Raw genomic sequence first — 23,517 nt, forward strand, 5'->3', positions numbered from 1 at the left:
GAAACACTGAAGTGTTTTGTTTTAGTTTTTAAATCCAAACTGTCCCTGTGTATGAGGAGGATAATGTCAACTGTTGGTGGCTTTTAGCCATAAAGTTTGCAGAGACAACACACCAAACAATTACTTATGGCTGAAATAATGGTAACTGTCATCAAAAAGGAGCTGATTTTCCCCTTTTTTTCATGTTTGATATGCTTTATCTTGGTAGTAGCTTTGTCAATTGAATAATTCAAGATCACCAGAGCCTGTTACAAAAACTTAAAAGTGGGTGTAGTTTTTCTTCGTCTGCAACAATGGAGAGACAATGACAATATCATCTGAATCATCTGACTGAGCTTCATCCACAGACAGAGGGAGAGGAGGCTGCCATTGCTTCTCAGAAGACCTGGCTGAAATAATTACAAAGGAAACAAGGTCATCAATAAACGACATTGACAAAAACAAGCCCTTGTTGGAAGTGTAATATTCTCTGAGCCATTAAGTTTCCAGAATTACATGCAGTTCTGAACAACTCAGGTCTATCTTTTCCTGCATATAAGTATTTCAGTTCGTCTTTAATGAAAGAGTATGCATGGCAAGTGTTCAGTTGACACACTGACCATGCATGACTTGTCTTACTGTCTATTCATCTTTGCAAGTGGTTACACACCACGAAGTAAAGCAATTTGATACTGAAGCCACCTCAGGTCATAAATATAAATATTTATTAGATGGCCAGAAAAGGAAAAATTAACCCGACCAAGCTTAAGCTAAGCAGGAAGATCCATAAAGCAAATAAGAGCTTCAGTCAGACACAGAGAGAAAGAATGGAAATCAGTGAGGGGAGAAAAGGATGAAAGCTCTCAAGTTACTGTCCTTCATCCTTATACCTGCAAAATACCAAAAATATTGTTCCTATGCTGTGCTACCTCACTTGATGACAATAAAAATGGTGACCCCACCATGATAGGGTTGAGGGGTTTTTTTGTCCTTTTGCTTATTTGCTGTTTTTTCTGACACATAGTTGATTCTATCTCATTGGTTGATGCATCTCATTGATTCCAACATTTGAAGAAACTTGAACAAATACAACCCTATGATCCCAGTAAACACTGGAAAATCAGAGGGATAAAATGGATGCATAGAAGGCCACTATCAGTAATCTCTGGTGAGCAGAACCATTAAGTTGTGTCCCCTCTGCAAGAGATCTATGAACTAACTGATGACAGCTATTAATACCTTCTAGCACAATATCCTCCCCTCAGCTGATAATACTTCCAGCACAATATTCTCCCCTCAGTTCCACTTATTTTTCAGTTTAAAGTATCTATTATCTGAAAACACTATCGCCCAGAGAAGAAAACAAATCAAAAAGACCTGTGGTAGAAAGAGGAAACAGACAAGTTAGAAGCCATACACTGAGATTTTTGACACTGAAATGGAAGGGAAAATGGGAGGACACACATCACTTGAGGAGAACAACAGACATGCCATGGGTGTCCTAAATGAGTAAGAGGTTCCTGACACAGGAAAAAAAAAAACCCTTCTGGAAGAGGAGGTACACACAGCAACTGGAATGTGGAATAAAGAAAGGGGACCACAACCAACCCAGAAATAGAAAAAGAGTGACAGACAGAGCCTGTGAAAGGAATGCAGGGAGGCCATCAGTGACCTCAACACACAGCTTTCCCATTAAGTGAAATTCTTCTCTGCATCAGACAACAAATAAGGAGTTTTTCAGGAAGATTTATGAGTCTGTAACACTGGTGATAAGGATGAGCAAAGAGAACTTCCAGAAGTAGGCATCACTAAAAGATGCAACAATAAACAGATACTATATATGAAATAGCTTAATATTGTCCAAAACAGCCTTGGTTGTATCTTGCTCTCCATGTCTGAGATTTTCTTGTCCTTGTTTAATATATTTCAGAATGACTACTTTATCTTTGTGCTTGTGAGGGGGTAAGCACTGATTAAAGTTTAGGCTTGTATGTTAATTCATTATGATTCCAAATGAGCCTCAATTTTAGGTAAGTTGTATCTTAGAGTAGCTAGTGATATGCAGAGAAAAATGCAGCCCTTATTCACAATTGCTGAGCATGTACAGAACACGTTCTTCCTTTCTGTCACTCCTCTGACAGACAAGAACAAAATGCTAAGTTTCACAGCCTGAATTGTTATTATCTGTTCCATTTCATGGGAAGCAGCAGAAATGGCTTTGTAGATCTCAAAGTACTGTCCACATTCCAAAGAAAAGCAAAGCAGCATTCAATGCTACACCACTTTTGCAACTGTTTTTTTGTGTGTGTTGTTTTTTTCCTAGAAAACACAGAGATATCAAACCTGAAGCAAACAATTAATTGAAAGTCTGCAATGCTAGACCAGGATTATAGATGCCTATTCTAGCAGATACATGGGTTCTTTAAAACACATTTTCATCTTTCCCATTCCTCTCAAAATAATTAAATTACTCACTTTCATTGAAATTTTAAGATCATTGCAAGATCTAGAGGTCACGAAATGCAACTTTGGACTTGGGACAAATAAAGCAAGAGCAAGTTCAACAGCTGCATGATTTAAAGCTAAAGGAATCTGATTGCTTTAAATCACTCAGCTGTTCAACAAGCTCCTTGTCTCATGTATTTTCCAAGCTGCAGGAGGACCAATGAAATATATTACATCAAAACCCATTTTTGCTAGTGAATTTTTACATCAGTCATGAGCCTGGGCATGACAGATGTTGGGCTTTTAGTTAACTTTTACCCATTTTTCAACCTGTTTGAGCTACATGAATTCACATGGCAAAAAAACTTGCTATAACCAAACAGATTGCTGAGGGGTTAGATTTCTTCATAGAGGTGGCATTTATACCAGAATGCTCTTCTTTCAGTGGGATTTTCCCAATTTGTCTTTTGGGAGAGTTTCATTACACCTTCCAATGCACGAAGAGCTAATACTTCACAGAGCTACTTAGGACAGAACAGTCTTTTTCTGGCAGTTATGCAGTTTCAGAAGCACATACCCAGTATTCCTCTTCACAAGCTAGCCACATACAGTCTATCCTCACCCCAGATTTTAAGAAAGTCTCTCATATTCATAAAATCAGACACAAATACAACCTGCTTTGCTCCCAGTCTCTCCTTTTTAATATTCACCAGCAAAGAACTACAAGGAAGGAAGTTTGAATGCTTATGCTCTCCTCTCTATTCCTTCTGGTATAAATAATTTCAGAACTTCTTCACTCATCACTCTGTCCTTATAATATGCAAGAAAAGTTAGCTTTGGAGACTCCATAACTAGACAATGCTCTACTAGTATTCACCCTATTGCATCTACCAGACTAGCCTCATTTTATATCCTCCTTTAGGCCTTAGAAGCACTAAGCATTTTTAAATTTTTTTTAAAGTGATTCTTTCTCTTTGTGTAGAATTTCACAACTGATTTACTCTGGCTTTAGACTAGGCATACCAATAATGACTACTGCAGGACTGCCCAGGAAAAACAGGATGCTGCAGCATTTTTTTTTTCCAGATACTGTCACTAGACATAACTAAAATCACCTAAAACTAACTCAGATGCAAGTACTACCTATTTCTTCATAAAGCAGAATATTCTCCTGAATATGGAATACAATAAAGTTTATTAAATATATTTTCCTTCACTGAGGGTAATTTCTGTCTTCACAACTCCTGCAAATCTGCCTTATTCCCGATCTCCTATCTTAGAGAAACAGCCACAGCTGCTTACAGCATGCTCTGTTTCTGAGGAAGTCTGCAGGGACTGTCAATTTTTCACTGACAAAAAAACAGTCAATGTTTCTCAGGTCATCCTCAAAGTTGCTCTTTATTCTCCTACTGGTCCATAAAATCCCAAAATATCCCACTCTGGATAGAACCAACATTTTTAAATTTGTTTTTAATTCCTTTGATGCTGCATGTCTAAGGCTGTCTTACCTGCATCATTGTTTTGCCTTTCCTACTCAGTACTTCTAACATCCTCCTGAAAGACTCCTTGGAATTAACTCCACCCTCTCCCAAGCAGCAATGGAGAATTCCAGAAAGAAACCAAATGGCACAAGAGCCATAAAAAAGTCCCTGTTTGTTTTACCATAGTACTAGTTGGCAAGGTTATCCAGGACTTCATTTTCTTGACTTACTGCAGCAACTGAAGTCTGCTGAAAAATGTGACTAAATACACATGGCTGACTAGAATGTTTCTTTTAACCAGATGTCTGTCCCCTGCAGAAACTAAGTCAGGATGAAAACCTTCTCAGCTTGTCCATGGCTTTGGGCCCAAAACGTAGTGGAAAGCACCACGCTACAGCTACAGGGCTGGAGGGGTAAAAGGGAAGTAGAGAGCAATATAGGGGAACACCATGTTCCTTGAACCATCACCACTCATCCCAAAGAGAGACCTTCCAAACCACAGCTGTGACAAAGAGGCTGTATGGGGAAGCTGGTGCTGATCCTGCTAAAGCTTTTCATTTTTATGGAAGGGACTACACTTGCCAGTAAAAGCAACATGCCACCAAATTAAAAGAAGACACACACACACAGCAAAAGTAAGCTTGTGCATGTGCAGATGTTCTCTATAAAACTGTGTGTGCACCCCCTCAAAACCCATTTACTTTTGAACACGGAGGGGAAATTAGATTACCAGGAAGAGATGACATGAAGATTGAAGGAGGTTTCTGGAGTGTTGCTGAGACCAATTTCTTTTCTGTAACGTAAGCTGTAGAATCTGCTTTCTCACTTGGTATACTGGACACAGAGGGCCTGGAAAGACACACAGCATAGCATGAGGCACAGAACAGGAACTGCAGTCTGTCTTGAGAGGTATGCAGAAAAGTTTTGTGTGCTGCTAGCCTCCAAGAGACAGAAGCTTACCACCTGCAGAAGGGAAGTCACATACTGAAATGAGGTGACAGCTCTGTAACCCTTCCTGTAACCATAGCAGCCACTATTAAAGACTTTTGGACCAGGAAACCCTACAGAGAAAGGAAGTATTTTTCAAGACACTCACAATGAAGCCAGTAAGCAAATCACTGTGCTCTTCCTCAGCTAAATCACTAGACTGTAAGCAAGATGGTATTCTAGGTCATCCCTGCTCTTCTTCCACATAACCCTTAAGTTTCACATGTCAGGGCTTCAGATTCTCGTTATTAAGTGAGTGCACTAGCAATCAGTTTGATGGCTACTGTAATGTTTTCTTTTTCTTCTTCAAAGAGTAATTGTTTTACTTCACTTTTCCTCATTGCTATGGAAAAGAACATGGAACAGGACATGGGAAGAGGACTGCTGCAACACAAAACCCCTTCAGTTGCTGCCCTTTGCATTTTCTCACAAACAAGTTTTCCCTTGTCTGTTGGAACAATGGCCTTGTTCTCCTCTGCCAAGGAACTCACACTAAAATTCTATAAAAGATATGATCCCTCTCCTGTGATAAGAACAATTGTGCTATTGCATGTTGCAGGAATATCTATTTTTCACTTACCTCTTCTCAAGCAGGACTGTACGAGCTAAGTGAGCCCTGAAAATGGACTGGATGAAAGTCACAATCTCATCTCTCTCTGTACAATCAGAAGATGAGCTCAAGGAGTTTGACACAGGAGACATGCAGGACATCTGCAAAGTAACCAGATCTAAGAAAACTGACCTTTTACAGGCTGCACAGAAGCTTTGACAATCTTACTTCTGATGGGGAAAGTGGTAGTAGGGCAAATATTCCCATTTTTTGGTCTGCCATGTTTAAGGTGCTAGAAGACCAAACCAGCAGGAAATGCAGATCTGATCATTATGCAAGCTTTGAAATAACTGTATTTAATTAATGAAAGAGCAGAGACACCTGCAAGGAAAGTTAATTTATTTTCCAGGAAGCAAAGCTTTTGAACTTAAAGGAGGTAAAGCAACCCTCATGATGGATATTTCTTGTGCTTGTACCAAGCAAAAGTATTCTGTCCTACTACACTGGGCCAGTTTACTGAAGTAGAAGTGCATGTAAAATGCAACCAGATGGACAGCCTAGGTGGAGAATTAAAGTTACCTTTAGCCTGCTTAAAGGTTCAAAGGATGTTCAGAAAGGAATTGTTTAATTGGTAAGGAAATTTTTTCATATTCAGGACTGAGCCATCTGGAACAAGTTTGATGTGACATAGGACACTATAAATCTGAGGTTGAGCACACCACACATGAAACTCATTTACTTTTCAATGCAACAAAGATGCTTTCTAAATTCTTATTTCTCAACTTCAGTGACAAAGGTTTGTCTCTTACTACAATGATTTGGTGAACACTTGAGAGCAGGCACAGTTTTCAATAGTACTCCAAACTTAAGATTTAACTTTACATTATTAGCTGATGGGAGAAGTAAAAAACCACAAAAAACCAAAACAAACCAACCAAACAAAAAAACCATACAAACAAAAGGGACCCATTTACAGTCCATACTGCAGGGAAATTACAGATTTAATTTTGAAGAAAAACTGTGGGCTAAAGAAGATGGAAAGTAAAGGCAGGGAAGGAGCTCAATATCTTCCTGGAATTGCAGTGGTGGTGCCAATCCAGAGCATTAAAACAACATCACCCAGTGGTTCAAAGAATCAAGTCTGGAACTACAGTACTTTACATTGTAAACTAAACATAATGGGATGCCTGGATACCCCTTGGCCCCAGAAATTACCTTGTTGTGAGATCTTGCGTCATGCCTCCCGTTGCTCAGTAACAGCTTCTGTCGAGTTAAATGTCCTCTGAAAGCTGCCTGAAGCATAACAACTGCCTAGCATGGGAAGAAGTAAGTAGATGTTAGCTCCTCTGACACATGGCAGCTATAAATTAAAACAAGAGTCCAGAGGGAAGAGGCACACGGGGAAAATAACTTTCCCCCGTGCGATGGAAACTCTTTGATGTCTTGACATTTTCTTATGTTTCAGGGGAAAACACAAGTCCCTGTTACTTCACAGGTACTCTGGGAAATCCAGAGAATTCCCAGCCTCTGAAAACCCAGACATACACCTCCATGGTTTAAATTCAGCCTGGGAGGTGTTCATGACTGATCCTATCAAATGTAGTTAAGTTCTAGCTGCCAACTCTGGCAGACCACTGTGGTGATTTTGCTGAACATAAATCTTTCCTCTCTACTCAGATTTTACTGGTTTCTAATCAATAAAAATAATCCAGGTGTAATACAGAAAATTTGCATCACATGGTTAGAATTTGTTCTAATTTCTGAAAGTAGGGCTTCTAATGTTCTGGAAGAAACAAATATGAGATGCTACATTGTGCTATTTATCAACAGTTAAAACCTTTGTACAAAACAGTTATCAAAAAGTGACAAGTTTGTCAAAATCTACTTCTTCATAATACTCAGAGATGTTTCTTATTAACAAAGGCTTCAACTTCCTTCTTAAAATATTTTTGTGGACTCACCATGGTGAAAATGAAAGCATTATTAGAATTATCTGATCTAGAAAAACTTTCCTGTCAGTATCAAATTTTGCTCAAAACTTTCAGAAATGTTCATCTTGCAGAAGGTACAGAAAATCTGAGACCCAAAGGGGAATGCTTTGACAAGAGATATTAAAAAAACCCAGGATATAAGAAAGATCATGAGGCAGCCTGAAGAACAACCATGATGTTGGTACAGCAGTTCAGATCACAATAAAACTTCTTTAAAAAGAAAAAAGTTGTCTGTGCTTTGATACAAATTGAATCTATTTTACTATTTTGTTAGGTACCATAAACACACTCACCTCATCCACAGCAATTTCTTCTTTCTGAAAAGAAAAAATGTCTAAGTCAATGCCACAAATATACACAAGTTTTATCAAATAACGACTGTCCACATTTCCCCCAACAATTAAAACACACAAACACCTGTTCTACCTCCCCTTGAAAACTCAAAACTTAAGAAACAGAGAAAAGTTTTTCCATCTTTGAAAGATGTGTGGATAGTTCTTTTGCCTTTATTTTCCCAATAAGTGTTTACAAGTCTCACTTCATAGCTTCCTATCCACAGAAAAAGCAGCATTATGTTGTTGCCCATACAACAAAATGTAAGGTACATGGCTGTTTTTCTAGATCCTTTTGTCCTAGTTTAGTGTAACTCAATACACAAGACTTCTTGTATTGTTTGGAGGATTTCTGCAAGGGGAATTTAACTTCTCAGTCATACTCCAAGGAAGCAACAGCAGCACTGCTGCTTCAAACACAGCTTTGTTTCCTTAGTGCTCTGCTCACCTCAGTCCCCCACTCAGAAACTGGCACTCTCATTGTGGAAGCAAAAGTGTTCTAAGGAGCAAAGGCAAAAGAAGCAGCAGAGAGGACTTGAAAAAAAACAGTGGAAGAGAAAATGGTGGTAAGGAATAATAGGAATCACTAGGAAGCATGGCTGTGGCTCCTGGAGCCTGGCATCAGGGTTGCTGCAAATGCTAATATAAGAGCAGGATTTCGAAGGGGATGTCCTGCTGCTCCCTGAAAGGAGAATCTCACCTTGGTTCGGTACATCTTCCACTGTCTCTGGATGATTTTGGCTGCTTGTTCCTTCCTGTGATCTTCTTTGCCTTTAACTGTGCAGATTGGTGAAGACTGTAAAGGAGAATCGAACTTAGGAAACTAAAAACAAGAGCTGGAATTCTGTGAGGCAAACAGGTTACAAATTACTCAGATAAATCAACACCAGAGTTATTAAATATTCCTCCCTGCCTGCAGGGTGAAAGGAAGGTAAAGAGGAAACTCCTAGTTCTGAATACAGCTCATGTTCAAACTCATCATCTAGATGACTGTTAACAATAAAACACACTCCTGTCCCCAGGAGCATGGGAATGGCAAGGTTTTCATTGACACATACTCCTATTTTTCTATTTGTTGCTGAAGCAATAGGAGGTTGAATTGCTTTGTGAATCAGAAATGGTTTGTATGTCAGTGACAGACACAGAACATATGTCAGGATACCTAATTTTTCAATTCTTCTCCAGGAAAAACTAGTATTAAATAACTGGGGAGCTCTCTTATGTCATCCTGGCAACTGTGGCCCCATAATAATCTGCTGAAGTTTACTGATGAGCTCTTCATCATGTGACACGACCAAAACAGCTTGCATAAATTGGCAGAACTTTTCTATCTTGAAGAAATTAATTTGAGTAAAAAAAGAAACTGAGGACAAAAGATTTTATTCCAGTTATTTCCTCTTAAGTGTAGTTGCATATTCCACCTCTCACCATCTGATCCTTTTGATCCCTAATTGTCCATACCTCACTTGCCAAACAAAAGTTAACTGCAACTTCAAAAGACTAACTTAAGTTGTTGGTGTAAACTTCTAAGCAGAGGAACGTGAGATTTCATAGAATCTGAAAAAAACCCTTGGTCCTATGAGAAGGATTTATTTATAACCTAAAAATGCTGAGTTACAGGCTTAAGTTTAGCAAATGGATCATGTTATATTAAAAATGACAACCTACTATTAAAATGAAAAACTGGTAGGAACTTTGTGATAATTACAAATAATGGGAACATTTCAATAAATGGATGGTTACTGGCCAAGAATATATATAGTCTGCAGAGGGAAAAAGGAGCTGTTAGCTGGCTGTTTTTAAGGACTGGAGTTATTTAGTATTCAAAACATCATTTAGCATCCATCAGCCTATAACACACAACAAAGAATCTAAAGAATTGCATGATATATAAAAAAACCCAGCACCCTCTTAAACTACTGGACATTTTTATTCATATTTTTTACTACCTGTCTATTTTTAAGTACAAACAATCAAAATCCCCAGCAATCCTTTTCAACTAGTTTTTAGAGAGATGAGATTAACATGCTCACACTGCATCTGAAAGCATCTCTGTCAGTGCCTGCTCATCTCTGCTGGCCAGTTCCAGCATTTGGCAGGGGGGTGGAAGACTGCAAATCCCCAAGTGATTACAGAGCCCCATTTAAGACTGTCAGTGGTTAACAGATGCACAAATAAATATCAGATACCAGAAAATCTAGAACTAAGAGAAACTCTATAAAAAACTTAAAAGGGGACTAAGGTTTCTTTTATTTAATTGTCATCTTCCCAATTCCTTACTCAAATTCAGTGTCCCATCAGCAGTGGAATTAAGAAAACCTTTCATTTTCATGATGATTCCTGCTCTACAGCCTTTAAACCTTCCCATGAAAAAGCATCCAGCTTCCATCCAAACAGAAAAGCTAACGAATATTTTCTGTCTGGACAGCACACATGCCCCAACTGGCCACTTGACCAGCATAAAAATAATTTAAAAGGGGTTTCTTTTGTTTGTTTTTACCAGTTTGGCAGTGAGCACATTTACCTCTGTCTCTGCCCTTTATTTGTCAACTCCTACAAGACCTCCCTCTGTCTACAAAATTGGACTGAAATTAGCTAATAGGTTCATATGTTAGGAGAAGACACAAGTAAAATTGCAAGTGCCTCGGGTTTTTTTCTTAGAAAGTAAGCCAAAAACTCCAAGCACTTAGAAACATACATTTTTTGCAACATTCCACTGAATAAGAAAAAGTGATGGTGGGGCAGATAATCACTAAGAGAACAGCTCAAGGAAACCTCCAAGTTGCAATGGTAATTACTGAAGCAACTGATCAACTCTGGGAATTAACCATCATTCAGAATCTCTACAACAAGATGTAATGCCTCTCTGAAAAGACACCATGAGCAGCTATTTAGACTATCAGCTCAATTTGCCATTTATTAGTTAGATGCAAGGGGAAAAAAACAAACCCACAAACAAAACCTGTGTTTGTACCTTATGAAGCTTTTCCATTGTATCTTCTTCTGTTTCTCTCTTCTCTTTGTTCAATTCTGACTCTGATTTTCCTACTTGCTGTGTCAGGTTCTGGATTTCCTCACTGTGGTTGGAGAAGCAAAGATATTTATATCTAGACATTTTCCGGTGAAAATACTGAATCTACTTCATAAGATTTGGTTGTTTTTTGGGTTTTTTCAAGATCCAAGTGTGAAAATGCTCAGGATAACATGATATATATTCTTATAGCAACAGATGTGTAACATCAATTCTCAAGCTGGGATAGGACAACCCTATGTTAAAATTAAAAAGTCCCAAGGTTACAGTGGTGCCATTGGTACTATTAATATTGCATCCAGATCTGCTACAGTTTCATATTTGTCAGTCAGAGTCCTTTCTTACAAAACAAGAATGAAAAAACTCTTTTTTTTTTTTTCCACATTGTATGGAGCTATTATCAAGTTACCCAGAATACATGAAGTCAAGGGAGTGACATCTTGGCAGTGGTGCAGAAGCACAGGCTTAGGTAAAGATACTACAGAGTTTTTTCTTAGTAAGAGAAAAAAAATGTCTCTGGGCCAAATATGGCAGATTTCTTTTTCCCTTTATCTCATTAATTTCTATTATAATTTCTTATTTTACTATACTTCTTAGTCTGCCACTTCCTCTAAAACCCTCTATACAATTCTTCACTCCAGCCCCCCCCAAACCAGTTCTGTTTAAATAAGCTTCCTGCAGTTCAGATGAATTCATATGGAATTTGAGCCACTTCAAAAGAGACAGATACTTTAACAGATATTTTTTCGGTTCTGAAAGGTTCTAACACAACATATGATACCTTGAAGTCTGCTCTTCTCTGCTTTTTTCTTCCATCTTACTCTGCCACTTCTGCAGCTCTAGCTCCACTTCAGCCTTAGCCTGCAGCAACTGCTTGAAATCTAATCTAGAAAGGCATAAGGAAATCTAAGCAATACTTTAAACATTAATTCTTCAAAGTAGTTATTTTTTCGTTTTAACTTCCAAATTAAATAGGCTTTCTCAAATGTGTGAAGTAACTAAAGGTTTAATTTTTCCTTTTAAATGCAACAAAATGCAAGCATTCATTGTTCAGAAGTAAAAGGCCTCTCTGGGAGCTCTCACTAAGCAGCTTTGTTGAGAGGTGAGGTGGTGCAGGAGGCAGAGGGGCTTATCACCAATAAACAATACATAGGTGTGTGCACATCTCTGCTCCTGGGCAGGTTAGCCTGCCTGCCCTTGTGCGCTTACACACCAAACCAGGCCAGACAACACAAATTGCAAATCAATTGCTTGCGTGGGAGAAAAGAAGTCACAGTGCATCATATGGCAGAGGGCTTAAATGGAGAAAGTGGTAGATCAGGACAAAACGTTGAAAAAAACAGGACAAATTTTTACAGCAAAAGACTTGCAAGAAGTCTTACGTAAAGTGACATATAACCCTTCAAAAGATTTCCAGTGTGGTTGCAAAAATATATGCTTTGAAAAATGTGTTAGAAACAAGCAGAAACCCACATTTTCCATCCTCACAGTTTTGTTCCTGCACTATAATTTTACAATGCTACTTGGACTAGAAGAAGGTTTTAAAATAAAAGCTGAAGGGACCCTCAAAATTTCGGATATTGCTGAAAATATGAAGGACTTCTTACAATGGTCCATAATGTGATAGGAAATAATGAAGTATTTCACACTTAGAAAAGAACAGCATCTCAGACAAGAGTTGCACATACTCTTTGTTGAGTAGGAGATTTTGAAGTGCCTTCCTCTCACTCTTCAGTTTCTTCACTACCCCTTGGAGCCGATGACATTCCTCAGCATGGTCAACTTGTTGAGAGGCTGGGTGATCCAGGTCCACAGAAGGTGATGATGACACAGCAGGTAACTGTGAGGAGTCACTACCTGCTGATGACACCCTGGTGTTTTCCATGGCACATACTTTCTAAACAGGACAGATGTACACAAAAAAATACAAAAGAAAGAGAAGAATAAAATAAAATTTTATTGAGGACATGAGAAAAAAAGTCACATGGAAGTCAATTTAAAAATGTGCATCTATATGTAACAAGTATGAGAAAAGAAAAAAGTGAGGAAGGGCACATGGTACAGCCATTAGTTTACAGGTATGAGCCAGAAGGCACAAGGCTGCTACATCGAAGGACTAAGTGCCACAAGCAGAAGCCACAAGTTCTGCACTTTCTGCTTAAATACAGGTGTGATGGGAACTTTCCTGGATTGCTGTGCTGTCCCTCCAGCAGATGTTGGGGTGGTAGAAATCCCCCATGAGGACCATGGTCTGTGAAGGGGGCCTACAGGAAAGCTGGGGAGGGACTTTTTACAAGGGTATGTAGTGGTAGGAAGTGGCAGAATGGTTCTAAACTGGAAGAGGGTAGATTTAGGTTAGACATTAGGAGGAAATTTGTTAGTGTGAAGGTGGTGAGACACTGCAACAGGTTGCCCAGGGAAGCTTGGAGTAACCTGGTCTGGTGGGAGGTGTGCCTGCTCATGCAGAGTGGTTGGAACCGGGTGATCTTTAAGGTCCCTTCCAACCCAAACCATTCCGTGATTCTATGATTACGATCACTTACTTGTTCTAGTTCCGAAATCCGCCTCACCAGTCTCTGCCTGTTCCACTCACTATAATCTAAACACAAAAAAAAGCTTTAAGCATGAAACTATAATCAATAAGTCAACATTTTTCTTGCTTTTTGAAACTTCTCTCCATACAAAAAGACCATTTACGCACCTCTGAACACCTATTTTAAATATGCAGTAAGAAAAACATGAGGACGGTCTTAAAACATCTGACTTGACACCGATGAGCTCAGTAGTCAATATAAACCATTCCCATTCATCAGCCTTCAACAACTGAAAAGTTATTTTTCAGTGAAATGTTATGTCTTCACGTGATTCTAATCCAGAATTCTCAAGAATAACAACAAAGGAAACCCAGGTCTGACTGGATCAGCATATGCAGAAGCCAGAGACACACCTATAAGACATTTCTCGTTACAACAGTTGCCTGCCCTGAATCACTTTTTTCTACCCTTGCAGGGCCCTGCTCTCAAATACATCTCTCAAATATACCTACATCCCCTGCCCCACGTTCACCAACTTTTCAGCACCTACTTTTTTTTTTACTGGAAGGAGGAGAACTGCTCAGCACATGATCTAGATCTTCTTTCAGCCTCTGATTCTCATTCTGCAACTCCTTGATGTTCCTGGACAATCTCAGGACAGCAGCATTCAGAGCCTTTAGTCTTTTTTGGGTATCTCTGCCCTCTGTACTTGGAAACAGGGTCAAAACCATAAAGTTAACTTAAAAGCAGAGAAAAAGAAGTAGCAATAAAAACAGTGGAACAGCCTCACTGCTGAAGTCAGCTGGTTAAATTTACTGCCTCAGCTCCCTTCCAATACCATTCCTCAACGTTTTTTACTTAAAGAGTCATCTATTCTTTTAGGAAAAAATATGCAAAGACCACCTTGCTCAACACTTGCACAATTGTTTCAATTCTCATCAAAGAAAGAAGATACTTGTAAACTGAAAATTAATTTATTCCGTTTAGTCTCTCCCTCACTGTTTCATTAACACACAAACAAGGGTGATGATATGAGTTTTACTTATCTGGTTTTCTGTTTGTTTTGTTAACCAACCTTAGAATGCTTTACCAGTGCTCCATGGACCACTGATTTAAAAACACTTATCTTCAGCCACCTGGGAGACTCCTCCAAAAGAAACCTGTTCAGCACATAAAGCCAACCTGCATGCTCTGAATTGCCTTCTTCCACTTAGCTTAGGAGAGAGAGAGAGCTACAAGATGGAATAATTCTCAAACAAATACAACACACAAGTGTATTTTCAGATAACTGTGAATGCTACTCTAATGAAAAAACTACTCCTGTGAAAGTAAACCCCAGAGAAATGTGTGTCTTCATTTAAGATACATTTCAATCAGTGAGAGATTTGAAGAATACAGCTAATATTGATTGCATGGAAATAAAAGGCATCAGAAAAGGGGAAACCTCATATGTGTTAAAACTGTTTTAAATATATTGCAGTGATTTTGCCTTTTTAATTGTTCTACTAAAAAGAGGAAGAAATCTCAGCTTCCAAATGAGCAAAGTTGTAAAGTTTGTTCACAAAACACTTCTAGTGATATGAAATACTTGTTCTTTGTGGTTATGAGAAAGTTCATAAAAACTTTCTGGAAAAAATTCTGGAAACAAGGGTCTGAAGTAACTGACAGGCCTACTTATAGAGAAATGCCACTGCCAATGACAGCCACAGAGAGTCTGTGAAGGAATCTTACACACTGGAATAATTACAAGGTAAAGGGAGAGAGAGTCTACAATTAGTGTATCAGAGTGAAAAGCTGAATCTAATCTACCTTTTGGAAGTTAAAAGCAAATTAAGTCATAAAAACAAACAAATAAGACTGTCCAATTCACAGGGATGACTATTATACAGCTGTTGTAGGCTGGAAGAAAGGCAAGAGGAAAAAAAAAAGGTAATAAACCCCCACAACATAACCCCCAAAATGGGAAGAGACAAAAATGATAGAAATAATCACCATACCCCTAAGTGTTATTATTTTAGGCTCATCAAAACCTAAACCAAAGAATTGCAGGCCATTTTGAGGACTTGAAATGTTGCCTAGTTTCTTCCTACAATTGTGTACTAACAGCTTCACATATAAATAATCATATTTCAACATTAACACTGAAAAAGAGGAGCAAAATGCCATTCAGTTCAGCCAGAAATAACATGAACCATCATGAAACACTCGCCTATAACTCTATGTGCCAGAGTCCTGACCTTAAACATCACTTAGCATTTCAGTGCTCAGCCTCTCAAGTATAGACTGACAGTTACATCATGAAGAGAGACTGCCCTGACCACTGCTTTTTGAAGCTATGAATAAATGAGAAGGAAGGGACCTGATGACTTGTTTTCACCTGTAAATGAGGTGTGATGGCTTACAGCCCCCAGAGGCTGGTTACTGCAAGCTTGAGCCAAGAGAAGTACTTTTGTTTTTTTTAGTGACAAAACAAGTTGCAGTTTTCAATCCACAAGAGACAGTGAATTAGGGAAACACAAGTGGGATACATAGTGACCCATAGAGTTCTCATATGCTGCTATCAATCTAAATAATTACCCCCAAAATTAAGATGGTTGCTTGTGCTTAATACTAGGAGGGCAAGCATATTTTGTAGAGGTGTGGTAACAAATATTCCTACCCCCTAATATCCTCTTCTCAGCTTGAGTAACATTTACTTGGAGATGCTTTTACTTTTCCCTCTTATTGGAGTTTTATCTTTTGCCATAGTGTTTTGATTTTTATTTCCTCTGTATGCCATTTACCCTCAGTACCACATAGACACTTGTATACCAATCCAAGATTTTCTGACAGTGTCACCACTCATGGAGGTCTCACAAAAGCTACCCTGATCTGCAGATCTGTTTCTACCACAGGAAAATGATGTTTATTCCAAAAAAAACCTTTGTTGCAGCACACAGCCTACAGCAAAATGCAGAACTCACTCAGGATTAAAATCCCAACTATCTAGTGAGTTGGTTTCAATCACCGGTGATGTCAGAATAAGTGTGATTATGAGGGCAGATGGATTTTATTTAACAGAGATAAATTTTCAGAGGTCTCATGTACTTTTAAAATAGCTGTAGCATTTTTCCACATCCACAAAATGATCTAACTACAAGAAACAAAAAATGTAACTAAGATATATGCCAAGGCTGTGGAGGCAACCACAGGATTAACAGAAGGTAAATCCAGAAATCTAAATGACAAAATAAACTGTTCCCATGTAGTTGTTTTCCATCAGTTATATGAATGATATATCAAACACCTATAGGCAAATGTTTGCCTCAAGAAAATCGAACATACTTTTTCCTCATAGTCTCAGATTTTGCCAGGAGGAGTTGGAGACGATGAACCTGTGAAACAGAAAAGAGAGATTCCATTAAGGAATGAGCTGTGGAAGCTGCCATTGCTAATGCAACACATCTGCCCATTAGAAGAGAATCAGGACAAGCCTACTTGGGTAGGAGCAGAGGCAATGACACCACTAAAAATCAGGCTACTGTTCCATTTGCTTTCATCTAGACATTATGGATGTACATTACTTTTTTATTTCTCTTTTTTTGGTTAACGCATCCAACTTATTGAAGAAAAAGGTTTTTCGGTACATATGTTTGGAGCTACAAGAATACCTATGAAAACCTGAATTCAGTGACAGGTGCAGGTAAGCTGTAAAAGACCTACCTAAACCATTTCATTTATATTTAGACTCAACAACTGAAAAACTTCCTCTCCTGCATGCACATGAAGGACCTGTCAGATGTACCTCTTCATAGTAGGTTTCCATGGCCATCCTCACTTCTTCCAAGTTAGTGGTCTTCATGTCAGCTTGGAATTTGCTGGAAACAGAATAATACAAAAAACAATTCAGTAAGACCAGCAAAGACATTGTAATACCTGTTGGCTTAACATTTCTGGGTGGGTGGTTTATAATTGCTCTTACGTTCTCAGACTTCATTAAAACATCTTAAGGAACAGAACAACATAGATGAAAAATAACATGATTTCAAATTCTCTTTATTATCTCAGCTAATAGAAGCCTTTACCCCCCAGAGTCATACTTAATAGTGTTGTCTTTCTCCTTGCACTGTTGTTCTAGCTTAAGAATCTTCTGCTTTAATCCACTAACCACCTACAGAAAGAACAAAGAGCTCATGAGTCCTAGAATAATCCATCTCTTCAGAAAAGTTCCATTTCTCCATAATCTTGCCCTGTATTTATAAACTGTACCTAAACAAATTCCTACATGTTTTAGTTCTTAGTAAATCACATGCATGTCTGCTACCCTGTGACAAAGAGAACACTAATCAAATCAGATCCCTCACTTTTATCTGTGGTAACATGACCAGCTTAATGGTATTTATTCACAAACATTTAATAAAAAAACTCTGTCCATTACTCTGCTAAATACAAAATAGCAAATAATAGGGAAAATGCCACCTAAATGGATACAAGACAATGACAAAGAAGGTTCCCTAAAATATTTAGTTTCAGATCTTCGTGACTGGTTTCTTATCTGACTACAGAAATAATGGTTACATGATTCCCTAATTGTTTGTTCTTTCTTACTTAAGTTTATTTTTTTAATCAGTAGTGTTTCAGCTAGGCAAGAGGACAAAAGAAAAAATGAACCAAAGGTAGAAGAAAATATTACCCATCCATTATCAGCCCTCTTTTCTGACAAAGCTCGTGCCAGCTCAGAGCCCTGCAAGATAAGACAGACAAAGCAAGTGACCAACTTTGCTCCTTTATTCTACTGCCTGCTATTTCCACAGAATTTTCTAACCCACTCATCTCCACAGTCATTTCACAGTCCAGCAGCTGCAGTTCTGAAGTCCCTATGCCCATTGTTTAATTTAGCACACCTCTCCCAAGACGTAGATCTGCCCACAAGAAATGACAGCCACAAGGAATTGTGGAATTCAGGTGTTCTACCTATGACCCTCAATGCTTCTCAGCCTGGTGGGTGTGACAATAACGTTCAGCTTTTGCTCCCTGGTTCATGTCTCCGGACTACACAAATCAGTCACCATGCAACAGGTTAACTCCCTTCTACTCTCAGGCAAAATATTCAGAAAGTGGTCTCTAAAGAGACAGTATTTTAATTTTACCTTCAGAAATTAAAAGTACCTTTGCTAAATAAACTTATCTGCACAGCATGGCATGATCTTCCTTTGAACTGAGCTGGACTGGTGAGACACAAAACAGAAATCCCTTCACACCAACCAACCACCTCTCATATTCAACACCTAGGAGACCACACACTACAGACCCCTGAAATCTAGAGAGGCAAGGAGAAGATGATCCCACTGCTCAGCACTCTGTTGTCCCACTTTTATCCCCCCAAGAAACAGTCACCCTGGAAGGATCCAACAGTTGCTCAATCTGTTTATCCTTTCTATTGTTCTCTTCTTCTAGTCGACGGAGCTTGGTTTTCATTTGATCTCCCTCATTTTTCTGAGCTTGTATTGTCTAAAAGAGAGAGGAAACATTGTAAGCAGGTTTCAGAACTAGAAACACACTGAGGTGTTTTGCACAGAAACTCGTTCTGATGTCAATAACAATCCAGCTGTGATGGTAAGGATGAAGGAAAATGAAAAAAAAAAAGAAAAATGAGACCATCACACTGGGTCAGGGCTGACAGGTGAGAGAGGGGACAGGCTGAAGGGAAAAGGAAAAGGTGTAACAGAAAGTCAACCTTACACAAGTGATCCACGACAGCCAAGATAATTGTATATAGGTACTGCTTGTGTTCAACATGCCCAGTCCTCACCTTTCATACACTGCACTAAACTCAACTGAGAAATTGTTTAAATGGGATGGGTAACATCCAGGGCAAAAAATGATACATTTAAAAATGGAGGCGAAGGGACAAAGAAACCAAATGCAATGAACCTTTTCAGTGTCCAGCTAGGGCCATGGCTGGGGCTCAGGGCTGAGTATACTTCAAGGCTTCCACATCCAGTACTCAGAAGTATCTATCATACCATAAGAACAATGACATTGCCTTAAACAGACACAAGTTTAGTTCAGCCTTACATTACAAATACAATAAAATAAAAGTGGTGGATATCCTACTTGTAGAAACAACTTCAGTTCACTAAAGTATCCTGAACTAACAAGGACATCTCCAGGTGGATGGAGTGACACTATGACTTTCTATGCAAGTATCAGAGAGACTATACCTTTTTCAGCTCTATAATTTCATCATACATATCTTCTTTTTCTTTGTAGTCAGGAGTTCCAGGAATGTAGCCTACAGAAAAAGGTATGTAAAATAAACTCATATAAAAGAGGTATTTTTAACCAGCCAGAAATCTTAAAGAGAATATCTAGAACATCAAACTGGAAACTAGGCACTTTTTTTTTATTTATTTTTTTTTTTTTAGAAAAAGAAAAAATCAGCAAGTAAATTAATTTTAGAAATGGAGATGTCACTGTATGAAACTTCTGCCAAATTTTACAGCAAATTTCTAGTAATTACTTCTCTGTGGTGCTAGATTAAAATAATCATCCCATAGAAGTTACACACCTCACAGAAGACTGCAGGCTTCTCAAACCAACAAATCCATTATTTAAAAAGGATTTCTAAGAGATGTCCAGAATACATTTTTCTATTGATGCCTAACATGTAAAAGTCTATCACCCTTTAAAGTTGCCAGAAACTCTGCATTACCAGCAACGGTATAGGTGCAACTTTAATGACAGTGGGATTTTTTCAGTTTACAGTTCTCCCTTAAGAAAAGCAGGATAAGAGTTTTAAATTTTGCTCTTCTCATAAAACTCAATTGATTTTAATATCACTTCCACATGATAAAACACTTTCTAGAAAATAAGTAAAAGGAGTCAATTACATAGAATTTCAGGCAACCAGATGGTTTCTATCAATGGTTCCTAAACTATGTTTTGCAAAGTCACAATAAATTGTCTACAGCTGGCCCATTGAACCATGTTATATTTGCAATGTTTTCAGCTGCAAATGCATGGCAATTTGCAAAAAGTTCTGAAAGATAATAGTGATTCATTGCTCAAAGAAACGTGGAAACCCCTGCCTTATCCAATTTGGAACTCTCAAAAAGTATCTCACGGATCATTTTTTCACAAATGTGCTTTGATACAGGCTAAACTGAAATGGCTCCTGCTTTACCAAAGCTAAGATCTTAAGCAAGGTGTTTTTTTTCAGGGAAAAAATATTATCAACTTTTATCTACCACACCATTACATAGTTTACCGTTACTAGATGAACGAGAATGTTTTGGCTTCTTCATTCCTAGAGCTTCCTTCAAATATTCTGGAGTGCTACTAGACACATTAGCTCGCACATGCCCCATGTCAACATCTGATTTCAGGGAATGGCTGATTCCTGCCAACAAAAATGGAACCAAAATCCAAAAATCAGGGGAAATAATGATTAAATGTGAGGATTTCTTCAGAGGGAATGCAACACAGAAAGCTCCAGATGCTGTTAATTATTCCCTCTATAAATTTCAATGCTCAAGACCACATAGTTCCAACCACCCCAAAACATAGCAGTGAAATGACTTCCTGTGTAGCCTATAACCAAACAAATCTATGATTTTAAAATTTATATTTTAAGCTGTCCACAACACTGAATTTTATCCACATATGCAAACAAAGTTTCTATACTAATACCTTGTTTCAGTGATCCCAGCCACATCTGTCTTGGGTGTTTTAGAGCTGCAGTCTCAAGATGTGCACTGCCTGTTCCCTGCAGAGATCTCCAAACTGCAGTAGCTTTTTTAGGATACAATTGTGTGCTAGAGCTGTAGGGAGACTCTAAAACAAAATACAATCTCTCAGCTTGGCCTTAAAAAACTCAAGTTCATAAAAATTCTTTTTTGTGCTCCAAGGTAAAAGTAACAACAACCAGCAACACTTTGAGGACAAATCTTCTTTGAAACATTCACTGCAAGTATAAAAAATAAAGTAAATGGAGCAGTGTAGTAAAAAAAATTAAGTCTCAGAAAAAAAGGACAAAAACCCACATTAAAACTGCAGATGTAATAACATTGTACTTGTAAGGTCAGGTGAAAAAAACCCTAAACCAGAACTGCTTCATCTACAAACACAGGTATCCACTGAATGGTAGGTGGCTCCAGTAATTCTTGATTCTTTCTACACAGCAAATACAACCATTTCTCCATAAAGACAAAAGAAATTCAGAGTGCCTTCCATTAGAAGGGATAACATGAAATGGAAGTAGTTTATGCTGAAGAACCTTCCAAGTTCCTGTGCCCCACAAATCTATCTTGCTCTGCAATAATGGAAGCAGAATAAAAATTTTTTCCACACTTACTTGGTGACTTTGGAGGCTTGTGAAAAATTTTCTTCTTTAACTTCTGAAAGAGAAAAGTGATGTATGTATTTAAAATATCTAATTCTTCAAAGATTTCAGCATACAATCAGAAAATTGGTTTCAATCTCCATTTTGTATGAAGATCATTAGTTCTAATAGCAAAAAATCTTAAGTATATGCAGACTTGCCCACAGCAAAAGGCACCAGAATTAAGGTGGTGCCTAGTAAAGCTTTTATTGCTACAGGCAAAAAGTAGTCTCTATGCTCAGAACACTAATACCTTCCCGATCAGTATATTAAATACAAGCAGCAGCAAATTCAAGATGATTACAGAGCAGAGTTATCTGTAGAACCATTTAGCTAAAGGAAAGACTCAATTCCATTAAAATGCCGTAAAAGGGTTACATAGACCAGTAACTTGATAGAACAGCTAAATGAAGCCAAATATCATTTGCAGCCCCCAGTGCTGACAATTTAGAACCCAGAGGATCGTGAATTACACATGGAATTAAGAGGTGTTTTCAATCAAACTATGTTGCAAGACTTGTTGTCAGCTCTCCTCTCTGTAGGGTGTGTTCTTGACCAGGAGGCAGCACACAGATGAACTGTGTGCAAGAACATGCTGAGAGGCCTCAAAAGGCATTCACCTGCTATTGATACAACTCACCATTTCTGTATCCGATTCACAGGTTATCCCAGACAGGCTGTCATCTCCCTGGGGGACAGAGATATCAACTGTGATATTTGATACTAAGTAATTGGTTATAACCAAATGTCCAGAAAACTTTGTATCCTGTTAACCTCTCAATACAGTTTGAGTGCAACACATTCAAAGGGTAAATGTGTCAACACAGCTGCAACAAACGGCAACATTTGCTCCAACACAAATGTTCTGGGTGAGAGAGCACAAGTCGGTTCAGACTAGAGCCACTGAGACTTGTATGCCCTTCAGTGCACAGCATTAAAACAGCTGAACCTTCAGGTGCCCCATCCACCAAGGTGCTGGTTCTGCTTGAATTTCTCCACCAGGAAGAGTTAAGCACCAACTAATCTGTCTGTCCCCTCTCTCCCTCACTTGTTCCTGCCCTTGCTGTGCTATGGGAACATTCAGGAAACTCAACTGGAGAAGTGACCACACTGTGGGGGAAAAAAAAACCGAAACCAAAGAATTGCAAGTGGTTAATTTTTCCTCAGACTGACTTGACAAGTTTCCCTGCTTCTCAAACATAAACGCAGCCACACCAGAAGGAAATTTCCCACTTCACTTTCAAATTACCCGATTATATGCTGCCCTCACTAAAAGAACATCCCCACTTGCTGCTGGTTCCAAGGTGCTCACAGCTGCTGCACCATTCTTTGGCCAGATGCTGATCTGTCTCTGCAAGGGGCAGGGAAGGTGAAGTAATTTCAAGGACTCTGACGGACCAGGAGCTGGGACTGACAACAGAGCAGGTAAACCAGCTCTTTGTGCTGGCTGAGAGCAAGCAGGCACACATCTCATACACCCTGCCATGGAGTTTTTAATTTCCTGAGGCAATGTTCCTTGCAGCACACTGATTATTTTTCTTATTTTAAGGCCTTTTTATCACCCTGGGAGATCTCTCTACCTCACTGCTGCTATTGCATTAGGAATCAGAGGACGTTGCAGGCACCCAGCCCTGATAGGAGACAGTAAACAAAAATTTCACCAGGATATAAATAACGTGCAAGAGCAAAAACTCTGCAGCCCTTGGAAACCTTCACAGTCCTTTTACTGTGGCAAAACAGGCCCAGCAAAGGCCACCGACCACAGAGAACATGTTTGCTCCCAGCAAAGGGCCCCAAAACCTCCATCCTGCTGTCGGGGGGGGGA

At 38.7% G+C, this 23,517-nt stretch overlaps 1 protein-coding gene across 1 annotated transcript; it reads right to left on the reverse strand.

Annotated features, from left to right (window-relative positions):
• Positions 1-258: 258 nt before the first annotated feature.
• Positions 259-23,464, reverse strand: IQCE (IQ motif containing E). The gene is made up of 23 exons (XM_009993713.1): positions 23,453-23,464; positions 22,333-22,380; positions 21,666-21,708; positions 21,002-21,145; positions 20,580-20,711; positions 19,534-19,604; positions 18,707-18,820; positions 18,003-18,053; positions 17,410-17,480; positions 17,115-17,187; positions 16,655-16,704; positions 13,881-14,038; positions 13,340-13,395; positions 12,485-12,693; positions 11,578-11,682; positions 10,740-10,842; positions 8,466-8,561; positions 7,727-7,750; positions 6,658-6,753; positions 5,473-5,603; positions 4,636-4,754; positions 3,448-3,456; positions 259-389 (listed from the first exon to the last, which is right to left on the reverse strand). Exons 1-23 carry the CDS (start codon positions 23,462-23,464, stop codon positions 259-261), a joined length of 2,046 nt encoding a protein of 681 aa, XP_009992015.1.
• Between the last annotated feature and the right edge of the window lie 53 nt (positions 23,465-23,517).

The sequence above is a fragment of the Chaetura pelagica genome, unplaced genomic scaffold (genome assembly GCF_000747805.2).
Source record: "Chaetura pelagica isolate M959 unplaced genomic scaffold, ChaPel_1.0 scaffold213, whole genome shotgun sequence".
Classification (NCBI taxonomy): Eukaryota; Metazoa; Chordata; class Aves; order Apodiformes; family Apodidae; genus Chaetura; species Chaetura pelagica.

Excerpts from the sequence above, each read along its gene's own strand:
- IQCE (XM_009993713.1), bottom strand. Across the intron at positions 7,751-8,465 it reads GGAAGATGTACCGAACCAAG|AAAGAAGAAATTGCTGTGGA; the intron begins GTGAGATTCTCC and ends TTTTCTTTTCAG. Across the intron at positions 6,754-7,726 it reads AAGAAATTGCTGTGGATGAG|GCAGTTGTTATGCTTCAGGC; the intron begins GTGAGTGTGTTT and ends TTCCCATGCTAG.